Source organism: Spea bombifrons, chromosome 5 (assembly GCF_027358695.1).
Source record: "Spea bombifrons isolate aSpeBom1 chromosome 5, aSpeBom1.2.pri, whole genome shotgun sequence".
In the NCBI taxonomy this organism is placed as follows: domain Eukaryota; kingdom Metazoa; phylum Chordata; class Amphibia; order Anura; family Pelobatidae; genus Spea; species Spea bombifrons.
This window is the reverse complement of record NC_071091.1, coordinates 18881858-18901152: the sequence shown is the minus strand read 5'-3', so window position 1 is coordinate 18901152 and position 19295 is coordinate 18881858. Positions and strand designations below refer to the sequence as shown.

Genomic DNA, 19295 nt, shown 5'->3' with positions numbered 1-19295 from the left:
ATGGGAGATGAACTAACTTAGTGAAATAAAAAACAAATAGCATTAGTATTTATCATATACTTATTTTCCCCAAATGGGGGAATCTATCTGGCAAGCTGTCATTTGAAAAGTAATCTGCATTGAACACCGATGCTTAGTGAATTTGTCACTGCATTTTATCTGTATTGAATTAATGATAATTTGTTTTATAGGTCTTTGGGGCCGATGTATGGGAGATGAATGTGGACCTGGAGGAATTCAGACTAGGGCAGTTTGGTGTGCCCATGTTGAGGGATGGTCAACTCTCACTACAAATTGTAAGCAGACTGACAGACCAGAAAACCAACAGAACTGTTTTAGAGTTTGCGACTGGCACAAGGAGCTCTATGACTGGCAGCTGGGCAGTTGGAATCAATGCAGCCCCATCTTATCCAAAACATCTGAGAAACATACTGAATGTACTAAAGGTGAGGAAGGGATTCAGACCAGAGAAGTTACATGCCTCCAAAAGGCAACTGGAGCTGTAGCTGATGATAGCATATGTGAATACTTTGAGTCCAAACCCCGTCTGGAGCAAGGATGTCTAATTCCTTGTCCTCAGGACTGTATTGTGTCAGAATTCTCTCCATGGTCGGAATGTTCCAAATCGTGTGGCAGTGGACTGCAGCACAGAACACGCCATGTAGTTGCCATGGCTCAGTTTGGAGGATCAGCTTGTCCAAATCTGACAGAATTCCAGATGTGCCAGTCTGCCCCCTGTGAAGGTGAAGAAAGCGTATACAGCCTAAATGTTGGACCATGGAGCTCATGTTCCATACCTCTTTCAAGGCACATAAGACAAGCTGGGAAGAGAGGAAGGAACAGGGAACGAGCTAAAGAGAAAATAAAGGCAGTAAAGGATCCGGAGGCCCGAGAGCTCATAAAAAAGAAGAGAACTCGCAATAGGAAAAACAGACAAGACAGCAGATACTGGGATATACAGATCGGTTATCAAACAAGAATAGTGACCTGCATGCACAGGAACGGAAAGACTGCAGCACTCAGGTAAAATCTTTTTTTTACCAATTTTGACTTACAAAAAGTCACAGCTAACAAATGTATCTGATACGCCCTACATGCATAAAATCACAATTATGACACTAAAAGCAGGATTTGCATTTATTTCTGATTGTTTTGGTTAAGAAAAGCAAGTTACCTGTTGTTTCAAAATATGAATAAAATAATAAAATCAAATTGCACAATCTTCAGGATGGGATAAAATGTATTTAATATTGGATTTTATTTCTGTATTCCTAGTAGAGGCCAAGTAGGTTTTTCAGAAATTGATCAGCGTGCATTCTAGGAATAGATAAAATGATATTTTAAACAACCAACGGTGTCATTTAACCTCAATTTACAAAACACATTTCCAATTAGACTTTTAGGAAATTGCCAAGTGCATTCCAGGAAGTAGATTCGCAATCTGTGAAAATGACTGAATAAAATAAATTGAGGTACTGTGAAACTGGAAATGGTATGGATATGGTCTCTGTGAATGTAATTGTGTTTTTATATTATTAGGATGTTATAGTATCTTTTCTGTAATATAAAAAAGCGCATAATAATGGAAATTATATTAGGATGGAGTTGCAGGCGACTGTGAAAAGGTTTCATATTACTTCAATTTTGCCACTTATCTGGGCGTTTAAATATTTTATATTTCTAGGCCACTTACCGCATTTATTGCCATGTTCATTAAAAATTATGTGCATTAAAATTGTTCTTAAATGCATTTTTGATTATACACTAATTTGGCGTGCATTTATGGGAAGAAAATTGGGATTTTTAACTAATATCTATTTGGGGAATGATCCACTGTTAATGTGTATGCGATGCTAGCTGAACTGTAACATAGAAAAGACTAATTACTTTGAAAGGTCCCACTTCCCTTATAATTAGACAGCAATTTGTAATAGGTTTGGCACATCTTGTCAGGCTAGGTTTGCTCTGGGAACAGTAGAGTAAACAGATTTCTTATCGCTAAAAGAGTACAGTTGGCATTAATCAAATTTTGAGCTTGGCTATTACATCACATTGAACATTTAAAACAAACGCTTAAAAAGAGGGAAATTCAGGTACGGTATTTCTCAACTTACATTGTTTCAACTTACAGCAATTCACACTTACATCGTGTCCTCATTTTGACCTGATTATCAGTTATCATGGGCTTAAAATGTATTACATTCATAATGTTGTGGTTATTGACCATTTAATAAGATGCTATGTTCTACTTAAGCAGCCTCCTTATATTGTGCTGTTAAGGACACACTTTGTATGAACTGAATTATAAATGTCTTGCTTGTGTGATCAACCTCATCAAAACTGGACAGTGGTGTTGTGGCCCCTTCTCTCTGTGTCACAGATGTGTCACCTCAGTGTTTTCTTCAGTATATTTCATCTAATTGTAGGCTTTGTGGGTTTTGCACTGTATGTGTTAGATACAGTAAGAATAACCCATTTGACAAACTAGACCCATGCCTGTAACATCATTTTTGGAATGGGATATGGATGCGGTGTAACATTTAAAATGTTCATTTCCAATCATATTGGAGTACTTGAAGTTTTCGTTAAAATTTTTGTTGTGGGGACCCAAAAAATCCAACCCAGCACTGACCAATGTAGCAATATTTGTTCTTTTATGAACTTAAGCTTTTGAAGTCTACAGTTTGAAGGCACCTATTTTTCCATGACAATACCAACTAGATAGAAAATACAGAGAAGCTGCACCTTACTAGCAGGATTTATTTACCATAATTAAAATTGCAATGAAGGATTTGCAGGATCTTCAAAGTATCTAGTTTCCAAAGCTTGGCAAGTGGAAAGACTCACTTGAAATATACTGACTCAAATAGGAATACCAGGATCAGCGTTTAATAAATGGGACCAATCCCCTCTCTCTTACTACATCTGTACCTCTACCAGCTGGCAAAAATATAGATATTTAGAAGGAGGACATTAGGCAAACATTACATCTAGTTTTTTAAGCACTGGTAAATACAGCTGATGTACCTCCAAATAGTTAAGCAAACTAAACAGTCAATAAAATGTATAAAAACACATTAAATGGTTAGTAAAAGAACAAAAAAAAAACCCTGCAACATAACAAAACAAATAAAATACAGAGAATAATTCTGAATGGCTTGCATCGAAAGACTTGAGAGGTGCAGTTGTATTTTGCTCCAAAAGAACAGCGTTGGCTGATTGTTAAGAACCAATACCAATCATGATCCATCTTAATCAATTTGCATTTTGTAAGATGTCTTGAATTGTATCAACGAGGCAGTTAGACTGGTCAATTAATCAATAGATGTGATCCATCATTTGCTTTTGAGAAGACCTTTGAAAGTACACTATAGATGCTGTGAGATGAAGAACATCTGTCTGACACAGTATGTTTCAATATGTCATACCCAAATGTTAGAATGTATATATGTATAGCGCTGTCTTTGTTTTATACTTTATATAAATTACATTCATGGATAATCATGACAGCGGTAGCAGCAGCTGTCCGGTGTACTGTAGCTGGAAGGTGGTGGTGCTCAGCTGAGTCATGTTACGTGACCCTACAGTACTAGAGAGGCAGGACAGAGAAGTGGAGCCAGGCTTGTAAGAGTACAAGTAAGTAAGAGAAAAGATAGTTTGGGATCCTAGAGGCTCTTAATCCAGGACTGTTTGTTGTCTTAAATAGAAAATCAAATAATAAAAGCAATGCATAAGAAATACATTTTTTTCATTGTAAGTATAAATAATACTGGGTTGTTGGAAGAGGGGAAGTGGATATATAGCAGGGAGATTAACTAGAGTAATCTTTTTCATTTTAAGTATAATATATTAATCCAGATTACTATGCACTACAAAAAAGACTAGAAACAATTTTCTCCTTTAGCATTTTAAAATTTTGTCTCTAAATGTCAGCATAGACATTTAAAGCTATTCGGTTTATTTTTGTTTAATCCAAAATGTATGAAACATGGCAATTATTATTATAATTATTATTATTATTATTATTATTATTATTATTATTATTATTTTACTCATGGAGATATTTCTTCCCATTTCATATAGAATACCGGTAGTTCAGTTTTTTTTATTTTAATAGCTACAATTTTCTAATGTCAGGCATTCACAGCAATAAATAAATGAAGTAGAAATGTTTTTTGTTCAAATAAAATATGTATAGTAATTAGTAAATGAGCTCCTGCATAGCTTGCACATGTTAACAATTACACTGATGAGTTCCAATCTTGTAAAGCTAGATTTAGCCGCAATATGCTGAGGTTAAACTACCACCTAGGAATCCAAACAGGTGAGCTATACATTCCAAAATCATGCATTGCTCCCCAATTTGCCACAAGGAAGGTCAGATTTCAGTATTATAGTACCAAATTCATTATGGAGTGAGCTATTTTAGAAAAGATTCCACTCCGCCATATATATTCTTATAGCGCAGAATCTCTGCTGCCAACCAGAGAGCAAGGTAAAAAGCTGCCTGCAGAGTTCATACGTAGCTATAATGGTTACGTCAAACCCTTATAAATAAATGTATAAATGTATTTTTTAGCAACAGTCATATTAACATCATATTGTAGAGTAAAATTGGTTGAAAATATAAATTTAAGTTAGGATGAAGTTAGTTACTATGAAAGCAGGGCTGGATTTTCCTGCTGCATTGTTAGGGGTGATTTAAGAGTAGACAGATGTATTTTATTAACAAAAAATGTCATGTTCCACTCCTCTTTCCTGTCCTTCAATACTGAGTGCAACCAGTGGTGTATTCCATATGCCGTATCCATGACGGAGGGTGTGATTGGATGTAGTATTAATGCCTAAGTTGGGTCCCCTAAACCTTGTCCTATATGTTAGAGTTACTGTGTTAGGCTGTTGCTGGAGCACAAAGCTCACTTCACTGACTTGCTGTGGACAGAAATTTTGGTTATTATTTCAGCCCTATTAGATACATTGGGAAAGCAACAGAATATGTTGATTATCATTAAGATAAATATCCTACTTGGCACGTTGCGTACCACTTAACATTAACCTTGATAAATGCTATTTTTCCATGTAACCAACTAACTCTAGCAGAAAATGCTACGTTTAAAATATGAAAGTGTACAAATGAAGAACAAGCTCTAAACCAGAAATTGCCGATTCTCTTAAGCCATTATTCAGTTATACTATAACTAGTCCGGTCATGAACGACTGTCATAATGGAAGCTATTCATTAGATGGAAAGCACATTTTACGAAAATGATGAAGGTCAATTATACGCAGCCATTATAAGCACAGAGGTATGGATAGCGGTAAAGTAGAAAGGTGCAACAAAGAATTGAATATTTTGGGTTTTATTTTCTTTTTCTACTATTCTAATTTCACTTTTCCATATAATCTTTAATGTGTGCAGGGTAACAAGAAGGGTTTGTTGTGATTGTCTTCTTTGGATGTTAGGAGATATCAGGACCAAGAAAGATGACTATGGTCCTGGTATAGGAGTAATGCAAATGGCCTGACAACTCCACTTTAACAAAATGTGTTCATGCATTATTCACACATTTCAATATAGTGGTGCATAATTGCGTGTCCCTAATTCTATTGTGTTTTCTTATTTCATACATTGTAATTTAGCACACAAAAGATTTCACTGACCTGTCAATCACTTACATTCATTAGTACAATTCTGGTTGCTTTTGAAAAATTATGAAAAGTGGGCAGAGAATCAATGGTGAGCTATATTACAAATACTAAGAAAATCTATTAAAAAAGTATTAGTGACAGTATCAGATTACATACTACAAAAAGACATACATGTTTAATGTTTGTGTGTTGTGTATATATAAATAATAAATTCCCTTAGCTATTATGTATTTTTTAGTATGTAACACTTACTTAAAGTTTTTTTATATATATTTTATTTCTCACATGATTTATACTTTTTATATATTAAAAATATTTTATATATTTGCAAATGTGCTTAAGTATATTGTAAGCTATGAGTATGTTTACTTGATGTATGGTGAAATATTCTCCTGAATGTATTGAGTTCCTCTGCTTTATGCTTCCCATACTATGCAGGCCAAGAGTTAAGCAAAAATAGATTTAATGTAGAAATGTTAGCTTGGCGTTAATATTGGTACTGAATGTAGCACACAAAATAATGAAAAGAAGATTTGGTGGCCCCATAAAACTGGGTCCTTGGGAATGTGCAATGACCTGATGGATATCAAAACAAGTTAATGTTAATATAAATGTTAATATATTCTGAAATACCGTGGCCTACTGTCTCTTGGCCAGTGTGGCAGATTTGACTTGCTGTGCAGGGCTATAATTTGAGCTTTTAATTATATCCACAGAGATGAGCATAATATCGGGTGCCGATAAATGTCTATGTAAGGCAGTTTTTGTTAAATGTGAATGTTTAAAATACTGACTAATCCAATGTCTAGCAGGTTTATATTACGATGGGTAGCTCTATGTAATACAGTTTACCTTTTTAAAATATTTTTTTCACTTATATGACTTGTTAGTCCTCTTTTTCTGTTGTACAAAATTCAGTTTGAATACATATAAATACATATGTTTATATGAATCCAAATTACACATTATAGATACATTATAATTATGAGTATTGCTCAGTTGGCTTTCCCTTAAAATTGCCGTTGATATACTGTATTATTACAGGAGATTCAATACAATTTATCTGAGGTTTAATAAGCTATTGTAATAGGAAATGTTAATATTACCATGCTTACATTTCCTCGAAGTTCAACTTAATAAATGATGATGATGATGATTAAAAATGTGGAGTTGGGTTCCCCAAGTTTGTATGTATATTTTTTAATGCATATGGCAGTTGAGCTTACATGGACTCTAATTAATGAAGTCTCAAGTTAGAAAATTAGTTCTGTCTCATTTTCCTCCTTCTTTGGTTACCTGTACTGAAATTAAGAAGAATTAATATGCAAACCTCTTGCGTATGCTCAGTAGCCCTTAAGTCACTGGAGCAGCACCCTAGTGCATGCATGCCAGGAACACATTAGTGTTTAGGTAGCATGCAAACAATTGGTTGTTCCCACACCCATTGACTCCTTTGGAAGCTCTCATTGACTAGAATGGGAGATCAATTGAGCATGTGCAGAAAGCATACTGTGGTGTGCTGTCTGCTTTTAATAGAGGCATCTAGGGGAGGAGTTAAATGGTAAAAAGAGATAGAAATCTAATTTTCTAGATTTCTAGACTTATAGAGATAGAAATCTATATATTTTCTTATAGCACTTATTGTGAAAAATGGGGCGCATCAGATATACATCATTTAAAAAGTTAGTCTGTCTAAATGGAAGTGGAAGTGGTAGATGTTAATACAGTAAAGTCATTTAAGCAAGCATGGGATAGGCATAATGCCAAGCTAGATATAGGATAAGGGCAAGTACTAAAGGAGAGTACTCAGAGGTTGGGCAGACTGGATGGGCCTTCTGGCTCTTATCTGCCGTCACTTTCTATGTTTCTATGTTTCTAAATCATCTAAGCATGCACTAACAACAATTTAACATTTTTTTTTTACAGTTTTTGCCAACAGGAGAAGCTGCCGATTACTTTCCAGGCTTGTGTTATTGATAAAGATTGTCAAGTTTCAGAGTGGTCAGAGTGGAGCTCATGTTCTAAGGCATGTGATGCAGTTTCTTCTAGTGGACATCATACTAGAAAAAGAACTATCAAACTGTTTCCAATAGGTAATGGGAAAGAATGTCCACAATTAGAAGAAACGGAACAGTGTACTCTACCACCAGACGTTCCACACGATTGTGTTAAGTAAGTAAACATCAAATAATAACTATATCAATATCCAGATATATACTGTACCTAATATACAGATAACAACGAAATGAAATATGCATTAGGATAAGTAAATTGTACCTATTCTGAGTATTTAAAGGGAATATGTATAAAAGGCAACTTCTCAGGCAGTACGCAACATTATCTACAAATCTGCTTTAATATCTCAAAATTATTATTTCACAGGCAGTACAAATGTGTATTCGCAAGCAGTACAAATGTGCATCAACCTAATGGCTAGCTTGTCAAGAGCAGAGGAGTATAAGCCAGAGATGTGCTTTTGTTAACTTTGGTTACTTATACAGACACTTATGGGTTCCTCCTTAACTAGTAAGTCTTGTTTGGCTGAACCTGCAGAGCTCTACAGCTAGCTACATCTATTGAAGTTGTGGAGCATCCACTAGGGAGAAATCCCTGGAAGTTTTTAAGACCTCAATGCTCTACAGTTTACAGATACACTCTGGGCCCTCCAACTTCTATTATTATTATTATCTTTTATTTATATAGCGCCAACAGTTTATGCAGCGCTTAATACAATACATAAATTCAATGCCCAAGAGCCACCTACTTTAAAAACAAAATTGGCACCACCAGGGATATCATCCTCCCCATGGTGTTAATCATATAGCACCTCAGCCTCCCTTATCATCTCAACCCACCCTCACCTGCTTCAGTCCAGTAATACCTGCTGAAGTTTCTGAGGTCCTCTCGTACTCCCACCTCACCACCTGTCCCCTCGACCACGCACATTCACATCTCCTACCATCCCTCTTTAGTGTCCATACCTCAACCCCAACTAACATCTTAAATCTCTCCTTTTCATCTGGTGTATTCCCATCCTTGTTCAAACATGCCATCATCTCTCCTATCAAACCTTCCCTTGATCCCACATCACCATCAAACTACCTTCCAATTTCACTTCTCCCACTAGCATGCAAACAGCTGGAACGAGTAACTTGTAGTGCTTGACACTCTACAATCTGGTTTCCGTCCACACCATTCAACAGAGACTGCACTCACTAAAATTACTAATGACCTCTTCACAGCTACAACAACAGGTCACTTCTCACTAGTTGTTCTCTTGGACTTCTATGCAGCCTTTGACAGAGTTGGCCACCCCCTCCTATAAACCCTCCATGCTCATGTCATATGTGACACAGCTCTTTCCTGGGTTAAATCCCACTTCTCTGACCATGCTTTTAGTGTTTCATTAACAGGAGCTCCTCTCCCCTACCGCTATCTATTGATGTTCCTCAGGACTCAGTCCTTGGGCCTCTACTATTCTCGATCTACACTTTATCCTTCAGACAACTCATATCATCCTTTGGCTTCCAGTACCACCTATATTTAATGACACCTGAATCTATATTTCTGCTCCTCACCCTCTTACTTGCCCCATTACCTAAAGCTTAACATCTTCAAGACTATGCGTATGGTAATCGCACCATCTGCTATGTCCACAATTCCTGACAGCTCTACTATCCAACCAACAGACCAAGTTCACTGCCTTGGTATCACACTTGATTCTGGACTCTCCTGCATCCCTTACATCCAGTCCCTCACCAAATCCTGACACCTTCACCTGACAAATCTCTCCCAAATCCACCCAAGAAACAACCAAAATACTAAACCACTCCCTTGTGATATCCTGTCTGGATTATTGCAGCACCCTACTAACTGGTCTCCCTGTCTCCTGCCTTTTGCCGCTCTAATCCATCCTCAACACTGCTAGATAAGTCTCTCTCTCTGTCACCGTTCTTCATCTGCTGCTCCACTATGCCAATCACTTCATTGGCTCCCCATACCCTTCAGAATCAAATTTGAACTTCTGACCTACAGAGCCCCCCCTTATACCCCTACCCTCTTATACAAATACACCTCTAACCGACCTCTTCATTCCTCTCTCTGCTACTGTTATTACTTCTTCCCACTCTCATATACAGGATTTCACCCGTGCCGCACCCCACATTCTCCCTCATATGCAACTTTCAAAAGCTCTCTGAAAACCCACCTTTTTCGAGACATGTACAATCTTTCTTCCCAATACTCTTTGCCATGATTATAATTAAGCTATCCGAACGATCAACAACTTCAACAGATCATCCATACCCAATCAAGAAATCCCCATCCAAGCAGTCCTCTCTTATTGTTTCACTTTCCCCAACCACCAACTAGAATATAAACTCTTCTCTTGTTGTACTTGTTGTTATAATGTGTGACTTTAATTTATCCCATTGACTGTAACAACGCTATGGATTCTGCTAGTGCTTTATAAATAAATGTAATGTATGCAATGTAAAAAGGACCTTAGGAGTCAGCTGCAGTGGGTCAATAATCTGAGTTTGGGAAACCCAACTCATTGATAGAAAGCCATGACCCCTGGTATGTGTACGTATATATATATAGATATATTATATGTTATATACAGTATATCATAATGCTGTATAATATAAATTTGGTGCGTTACATTATTAGTGTCAGGAAACATCTCATATCCTTCATTATTCATCAATTCTCAGCACTACATATACTCTGTTCTGAAATCAGCACTATGCCATAAAATACCTTACAGTGCAACTTTTAAATGAGGTGATTATGGATTTACTGTAAAAGGAGGGGGGGAATTCTTTCATGCTTTTTTCAAAGCATGCATTTCATGCAGAGCTGTCATTTTTTTCAAAAAGTCTGAAAATGCAGAGTCTAGCTCATGTTTAAGAGACACACGGATGGGGTGATAGCAATTAAAATAATGTAAAATTATTTGAATTTCTTTAGCAGACTTTACTGTCAAATAAAATATTTATATAGAAGTTTCGTTATTAAAGAAGTTGGACGTGTTATGTGATTAATTATGCATGCAACTGAAGTATGTTCAGTATGATTACACACAATATTGAATTAAAGTGAAGATACAGTATGTAATTCCAGTCTCTTATGAGTAAATATACCTATAAAATTAATTATAATAATTCATTATCTTCATATTACATGGCAGTGACAGATTTTGCAGTGCGTTACAAGGGTGATTTATGCATAATAATGCCGATCTGTATTGTAAGCTTGCAAGCAGGCAGTTGGTATGCGGTGGTTTATCTCAGTCTGTAAATTCTAATTTTGCTATACTTTGAATGTATGTACTATAAGAAGCTTTGTGTTTATATAATAAAAACATACTATAGTATTTATTAATATATTATAAAAATTATTCTTTAGTATCCCAAGTATATCTATCTACTGTATGTATATATATATATATATATATATATATATATATATATATATATACCGTATTTGCTCGATTATAAGACGAGGTTTTTTTCAGAGCAAATGCTCTGAAAAATACCCCTCGTCTTATAATCGAGGTCGTCTTCTAATCAGACCTCAAAATGTCTGCTGGGGCCGTGCTACTTACCGGGCTTTGATCGCGAGCAGCAGGAGAACAAGAAGCTAGCAGCGTGTCACATAACTCTGCCTCCCCCCTCCTTCCTCTGGGGGCGGGGCCAGAGAAGTTGCATGCACAGCCGGGACCCTGCAGAAGTCTTCGAGTGGGAGATCTGCAGTTCAGGTAAGGGGGTGGGGGAGGGTTTTTGTGATTAATGTGTGAAGTATGTGTGAATAATGGAATGAATGAGTATTTAAATGTTTGTGAATGAGTGTGTGTTAGTATGGATGTGTAAGGGTGGTGGTGGTGGTAGCATGGCATAGGGAGGCTGTACTCACACCCCTATCATCCTCAGGTTCCAGCATGTACTGGCTGCCTTGGCTTGATAGGAGTGTGATTGCTGTTAGCATATATATATATATATATATATACCTCCAGAAATGCCTTTTAACCCCCTATATGCCACTCTGCCCCATGATATGCCCTTTAACCCCCTATATGCCACTCTGGCATATAGGGGATTAAAAGGCATATCATGGGGAAGAGTGGCATATAGGAGGGTATAAGACATTTCTGGAGGCAGAGTGGCATATAGAGGGTTAAAAGGCACATCATGGGGCAGAGTGGCAAATAGGGGGTATAAGGCATTTCTGGGGGCAGAGTGGCAACCCTGGGGACAGATGCGCATAACTGGGGGGGGCAGGTTGGCAAATAAAAGGAAATAAAAAAATATATATTTTTCTCAATCATAGCTTTTATTAAATATGAAAATATTGTTTACATGAATTAATATTTACTAGTAAAACTTTTTTTTCCTATAGGGTCGTCTTATATTCAGGCTTTTTGTTATTTTCCTAAATTAATATTTAGATTTTGGGGGGTCGTCTTATAATCAGGGTCGTCTTATAATCGAGCAAATACGGTGTATATATATATATATATATATATATTCATATATATCATATGGTATGTCCTGAAGAAGGCTCTGTGTAAAGTCCCGCGAGTGCTCCTATTTTCTCCATAGATGTCTCTTTGTGGTCGAGGATCAGCACCAGGGCAAGTAAATTTTTCGATTAGAGAGTGCCTTCCATTCTAGAGGCAGATAGATAGACAGATATATTTGAGATAATAAAGAATTTATATGTAAAATAAAATCATTTTTGTGATCTGCCACGATATGCAGAGTTGTGAACCTGGAGTCTCTGGGTGAAGCCCTGTCTTCCCGGGTCTCCAGGCCAGTTTATTTTTCTCTGGTTAGGGTAGCAGAATTTAGCCATCCCCACTCTCTGTCTACTCCCTACCTATTCCCTTCCACACCTACTGTAAATAAAGGCTGCCCCTTCACAAATCCACCCTCTCAAAAAAAGGGAACACTCTGGATAGCTTATTCTGTTAAGTTCCAAATTATGACAATATGTATTTAGCATTGTGCGCTATGTGTATGATTCATGTTTGACTTCATGGGCTCCCATAACACATCCTGCCTCCACCTCTTTCAGCATGAATTCCTTGATTGAGACACTTTAACATCTAACATATATTATTTTTAATCATAACCTTCATTTATGTGTGATTTCGACAGGTATGCCTGGAGAGCTACAGAATGGACAGAATGTCGCATAGACCCCTTGCTTAGTCAACAAGATAAAAGGAGAGGTAACCAGACAGCCCTGTGCGGGGGAGGAATTCAGACGCGTGAGATTTACTGTGTGCAAGCCAATGAAAATCTTCTTTCTTATCTCAGCACAGTAAAGGATAAAGAAGGTATATGCGTAGCTTACTCATATTTTGAAAATGGTGTAGACTTCTTAATGACATGCATTATGCATTTAACAAAAAATAGCAAAAATCATTGGTTTGTGTGTAGCCTGTTGGGTTCTCATAAAGCACAATTCCCATAATGCCTAGATGTTGACGAGAGTTCAACAACAGCTGGTTATGTTACTATTGGAAGCTAAAATATAAATACAATATAAACAATGGCAAAAAATTAAGTGAACGCTCTGGGAATGCCGGCGTTTACGTATAAAATTGTCTTAAAATGTGATATGATCTTCATCTAAATTACAATAATGAACAAACACAATTAACTAATAACTAATAACAAAAGCTAATTGGAGTGAGGAGCTAGCAAACCGAAGTCCAATCAGACATCGTAGGAATATGGCTGAGCTTAAGAAGTTCTGTAAGGAAAAATCGTGAACGTTTGTTTGTGGTTATTGCTACTAAAGGGGGTTTGACCAGTTATTAAACCCAATGGTTCACTTACTTTTTCCACTAGCACTGTGAATGTTTACTGGCTGTGTAGAATAAATACATCAAAGTTTAAATCAATATCTATCTATCTATCTATCTATCTATCTATCTATCTATGTAAAAAAAAAAAACAGAGCATCTGATAGTGATTATTAGATGTTACATTAGTTAGGATATTCATAGCAGGTGAGTAAAAATATGACGAGTGTTTAGTTTGCTCTACTAAGCCCTTGAGCATGGTGCTCTTATGGGTTATGTATCTGGTGAAGAATTATCTGAAGTGACAGAAGAAACTGGCTAAATGTGTATCTTTAAGATGTGAATCCTGGTTTGCCTTTTTATTCTATAAAATATCTGCAAATCTGCCTTTGTAGGTATAAGAATTTGACAGGTGGCTGTTAGAAATGTTATTGGAATTGCAAAATCCACCTCAACTATTTTACTTTAAGTTACCTTTGATATTTGTTTTCAACATTTAAAAAAACTGTAATTCACCATAAAGGGATGCGTTCCTCCTTTCACATAATACCATTGTTTATGGATTTTCTTGTCGACAGTAAACAACTGAATGTGATTGATGAGTTTTATATATAGATCTCCAGGTTTCAATTCCTTATATTTCAGCTTCTTGTACTTGTGATATTTCATATTTCTGACCTGAAAACGTCAGAATACACTTTGCTCTGCTCAGTGAGCTTGTCGCACAACCTATTGACATACCTTCTCTATAGTATTTTTTTGATAAGGAAATATTTCTTAGTTTTTTTGTGTTCCCTCATACTAATGTACTCTTTTTTTTTTCACATGAATTTTATACATTCATATGGCTGTTTTTGGAGGAGGTGCGGTTAATGCCAAGAGAGCTATACTGTTACCGAATGGTTGCAAGAGTCCTAGTATAGGTCCATATGGAAAATCACTTGAGGGGTGGACTGCCTACTTCAAAAACTATTCAAGGAATTAGCAACACATCTTCCGAGGCATAATCAGGATTATCTCTCACATTCTCTGATCTCTCTTTCTTTCTCTATATCTTTCCACTGGATTGTGGGTACTGGTATTAAACTCCTGTTAAGACAGACATCCCACTCAACAGAGAACCCAACCTTAGAACATCTGAACTAGGGCAAGATAGGGTTATTGGGGAGTGCTGTTTTGGAGAGGAGTTGTAATATCATGTTGAAATGTTTTTGAAATTGTAAAAAGTATTGAAAGAAAGAAACACAAAAAAAAGTACACGCAACGCGAAAACTTGGATTGGCTTTTTGTTATTGGCAGCTGTATTTCATAACTTATTTTAACAATGCAGAGGATTGATAACACAGTTGGCTGTATTTACGAAGGGTTAAGTTTGGGTTATTTATTATGTCCATTTGACTTTGTTTTCATGGTACTTTATTCCTATTTACAACATTATCCAATATGTGCCTCTGCCAAAGGTGGCTCATTGCTCTTATTCTTTGTTTCATTTCAATGGTACAGCTATATGAGGAACTATTTTATATCATGGTATACTGAGTAAGATTTTTAAGTTACAGAAATGCTTATTTCCAATATAATTTTTTCCAGCTGTAGCTCAATTAATAGAACATTTTTTGGCTCATTTGGATATTGTTTGCAATTCATTATGGAATTAAATTGACGTTAAAGCCTTAAAGATCTTTTTAAAATCTATTTGGCAAGCAGTTCAATAATTGGTTATTCAACTGTATGGTTCCACACTATAAATGCTGAAATCAAACACAAACATTCATAAATCTTTACTCCCGTATAAGAAGTCTTCAAAAGAACTAGCAAAATCAGCCTAGAAAACACATAAAGAAATTGTCAATAGCTAGAATAGCTGGAAATTGCAAAGCCAGCAAAACACATTATTGCTGAAACTAGGAGAGGGTAAATTAGCATTTTCAATTAAACCATCAATTTTATTTCCTTTCAATGTGTTTCAGCAGCCATGTGTGAAAAATCAGTTACTGAAGCCTACATTTGAACACAACACACGTTAGTTGCTGCAAAAATATGACACATAATGAATTCAAATATTTTTTTTATGTGAAACTAAAAAGCATTGGTAAATTTAGCAAATTTGCAAGCAAATAAGTAGTCTACAATACTATATACTTAAAAGTGATATTAAACAAATATTGCTAATTGTTTACACAAGTTAACATGTAATTCACGTGAATTAAAAAAAAATTACTCATGTTAGCTGGAATTAGCATACGGAAAATGTCTTTAAAAAGAGGGATATTAGGAAAGTAACACAGAGGCATTTGGGTTACAAATAGGTGGTGCCTTGAAGACCACTGACAGTTTATGAGATGTTAACAGAATACATATTTATAATAGAAATAAATACAAATAAGTTGGTTTAATAAATTATCACTCAAGATTTATATCATCTGGTTGCTGAATCATAGAAGATCTAACAAAAATCTTTAATGTAAAATGTGTTCTGATTTTAAAAGTTCACAGATGGATGTAGAACCTCAACGGGAAAGATCTAACGCATCGAGGAGACTAATAAAAAATGTTTTGGAATAAATAAATATAAGATTAGATACCCATAGCTAGAATGTGAGACCATGGAAAATAAAAGTCAAGGAAACATTTTTATAAGAACAAATAAAATAAAAAAACTATAACATTTTAAAGAAGCAAGAATATCTGTTTTCTTCAAAGGAATTAGTTACTCTATTATTATGCATTATTTATACCCTTCATTCAACTAAATGAGTGGTGCTTCACTAGAAACACATACTAATGGCAATGGTTCCCAACGCATTCCTCCCCAAGTCAAGCAGCAGGGTTTAAGACAGAACCTTGTTAGCAGGCTATAAAAGCCATTGTGCTAAAAGGTATGGAACCAAACAGTTCTGTAGAGTGTTACATATGCAAACACAGCAGAGCAACAGAACACTGTGGGACACAAATATTTAGTGTAAATGAAACAAATGGTAAAACAAGACTGTTCCTCACATTAAAAAAAATCAGAGGCTCACCTTGCCCTACAGAGTCTTTCTGCATGAGTCCTTGAAACAAAGACATGGCTAACTCTTTAATAGCCCAAATCTTTCAATATTCTCAAATTAATATTTACCTAACATTTGCATGAATTAACTTTCATTTTTGAACTATATAGTGTTGTAAAAATGTACATCCTTCTTTTCATTTCAGACAATCATGCTCAGAGTCCATCGAAGTCTAGTGCAGCACCATTTTTGTCAATCACTTTTGAAATAACAGGTGGGTTGAATAAAACCTTGGAATTGGTTTGTTGTTTGTTCGGAAACCCTAGAACCCCAAATTAATTAAGAAATATTTTTATGTTGTGTTAAGTAATTCATTTGATTGCCTCTTCTCTGTTCTTCGACATTCCAGCGTTGCTCGGTTTTCATTCCCTCTACATCTGTTTACCTTGTCCTGGAAATATGGCTATTTGCTGGTCCTTCTTGACTGAACAATCCCAGTGATGATTCTATACTACTGTTGTGTTAACTTAGCTATGTTCTGCCTGTAATGTGAAGTAACCTAGGAGTTTTTTCACGGTATGAGTCAAGTCATACTTACAAGCTTTGACACTCATGGAAGCATTGTAGGAGAATAGTGTTGTATATACTCTTGTAAAATATTTTGACAGGTAGATGAAAAACAGATTGTGAGAACCTTTTATTGCTAAACATGTAAAGACGATAATGTGAAATGGTGGTCAATGCTAGCCTGACAGCTTGGATGCCTCCCTGGTATTCCTTTTAACCCCCCATATGCCACTCTTACCCTCCCCCGACTTACCAGTGCTTCCCTAGACTTCTCCCCATGCTTCAGATTCCTTGGTGTGTAGTGGTGGCAGCCAGTGAAGGTCTGTGCGATGCGCCCAGACACCCTCCACTGCTGCTGCCAGCACGTCCGCCGTGGCTTCTATAAATAAGCACCGAAAGGTCATGTGACACCAACGCTCAATCATAGAAGTCCCGGCAGAAGTGCCGGCAGCAGGGGAGGTTGTCTGCGTGCATCACATAGACCTCCACCGGCTGCCGGAGAGGAGCATCCAGGTCCCCTGCAGTGCTGCGCGGGATCTGGATCTTAGTAATCAGACCTCTATTTGAGGTCTGATTAGAAGACGACCTTGAATATAAGACAATGGCTATTTTTTTTTTAGAGCATTTGCTCTGAAAAAACCTCGTCTTATAATTGAGCAAATATGGTATATATTTTTAGGTTTTTGTCACTATGGTCACCAGCATCAACTTGATTGTCACAAATTTTGATCTCTCACATTGATAAAATAAGATTTTTTTTACTGATAGATCCACTTCTTCTTTTAAACTATTTAAATTCACTTAAATACTGAAATTGAAATCCTTGGCTGAACAAATACTCATTTGTTTTGCTCTCTTAAGTGCCTATTTTAGTATTAACTTCCTAAATATTTTTGCAAAGAACTATAGCTGTGTGAAGGTAACCTTGTTTGAAGGACTGAACATGTATCATTGGCAACACAATATTAATATCACAGCAGGTCAAGTTACAGTAAGTCGTAACCATTTGCCTGTTTAAAAAAGACAATTGTCAGAGAGTATTTCTATACTCATGTTTCTTGCTTAGGCAAAACTGGAGAAAATGTTTTAGGACTACAGTTCAACAGCAAAAAATAAAGGAGTGTATAGTTTCAAATATGTAACTTGCATAAAAGGAAGCAATTGTTTTCTAGGTATTATTGAAAACATAATGCTATCCATGTGTTGGATCTCTTACAGCTTCAAAACCTGTGGATTCAAAACTATGCACAGACTCCCCATTAAGTACCAGCCAGTTGTGTCATGTCCCATGTCCCATAGAGTGTGAAGTGTCTGCCTGGTCAGCTTGGGGACCATGCACATTTGAAAGTTGTGATGATCAACAGAGCAAAAAGGGTGAGTAGAGAGCTGTACAAAATCTCCAATTTGTACCATATATTTAAATATAATGTATTTATTACATTATTATTTTTAATTATTTATATAGCTCCATCATATTCTGGATTAAAATGCATTATTTCTGTTTGTATAGGTTTCAAGCTTAGAAAGCGGCATATTATGAATGAGCCAACAGGAGGTACTGGTAACTGTCCTCATCTAGTGGAGGCCATACCATGTGAAGAGCCTTCTTGCTATGATTGGCGGCTGGATAGACTAGAAGAATGCATTCCTGATAATGGAAACAACTGTGGAACAGGCACCCAGGTGCCCGTAGTTACATGCATTAATAGTGATGGTAGGTTAATTGACCCTACGGCATCATATGTCTCAACTGTCTCGTTTTAAGTGTCCTAATTTGTTTGGCACTGTCCTGCTGAGCTGCTCTGCTGTTTTGGTTTGTAGTGGGCAATGGTGATCATGGGTCATTGGGGAGATCAGACCCCAGACTTCAGTCACAGCCACTATGCCACCTATTGAAACAGTGTCAGTATATGATGTTTTGCATCATTAGACCACATTGAGGTTGTGGGAGCTCTAGAGTCATGTCCCATATGCCTCTAAGCATAAAAAACACGAAATGTGAAAGTTCAGACTAACCTGATGTTGTCAGCAGCCTCTGTGCCCCATAATGATATCACTCAACAAAGAAAACCACCAACTGGATTATGGGAAGAACTCCTTTATGAAACACTAACTACAAGCTAGTTATTAAAAACAAAAGGTTACTTAATTCTAAACACGTGGTATACACGGAATGAGTCATTTATAATTATGAAGTAGACCCAATGATTTATTGTTATTTTTGGATAAAACCTACGAGAGCATTTTGTCTTAGTGTTACTGCAGTGTCAGCT

General features: G+C 36.4%; 1 protein-coding gene across 1 annotated transcript in view; it reads left to right on the top strand.

The window, feature by feature from the left end:
• Positions 1-19295, top strand: part of THSD7A (thrombospondin type 1 domain containing 7A) — a 97077-nt gene that overhangs the window by 44111 nt on the left and 33671 nt on the right. The window contains exons 2-7 of the mRNA XM_053468186.1: positions 192-1023; positions 7576-7821; positions 12810-12991; positions 16661-16729; positions 18241-18396; positions 18533-18736. Of these exons, the coding sequence (XP_053324161.1) occupies positions 192-1023; positions 7576-7821; positions 12810-12991; positions 16661-16729; positions 18241-18396; positions 18533-18736 (1689 nt within the window). The remainder of the gene's footprint in view (positions 1-191; positions 1024-7575; positions 7822-12809; positions 12992-16660; positions 16730-18240; positions 18397-18532; positions 18737-19295) is intronic.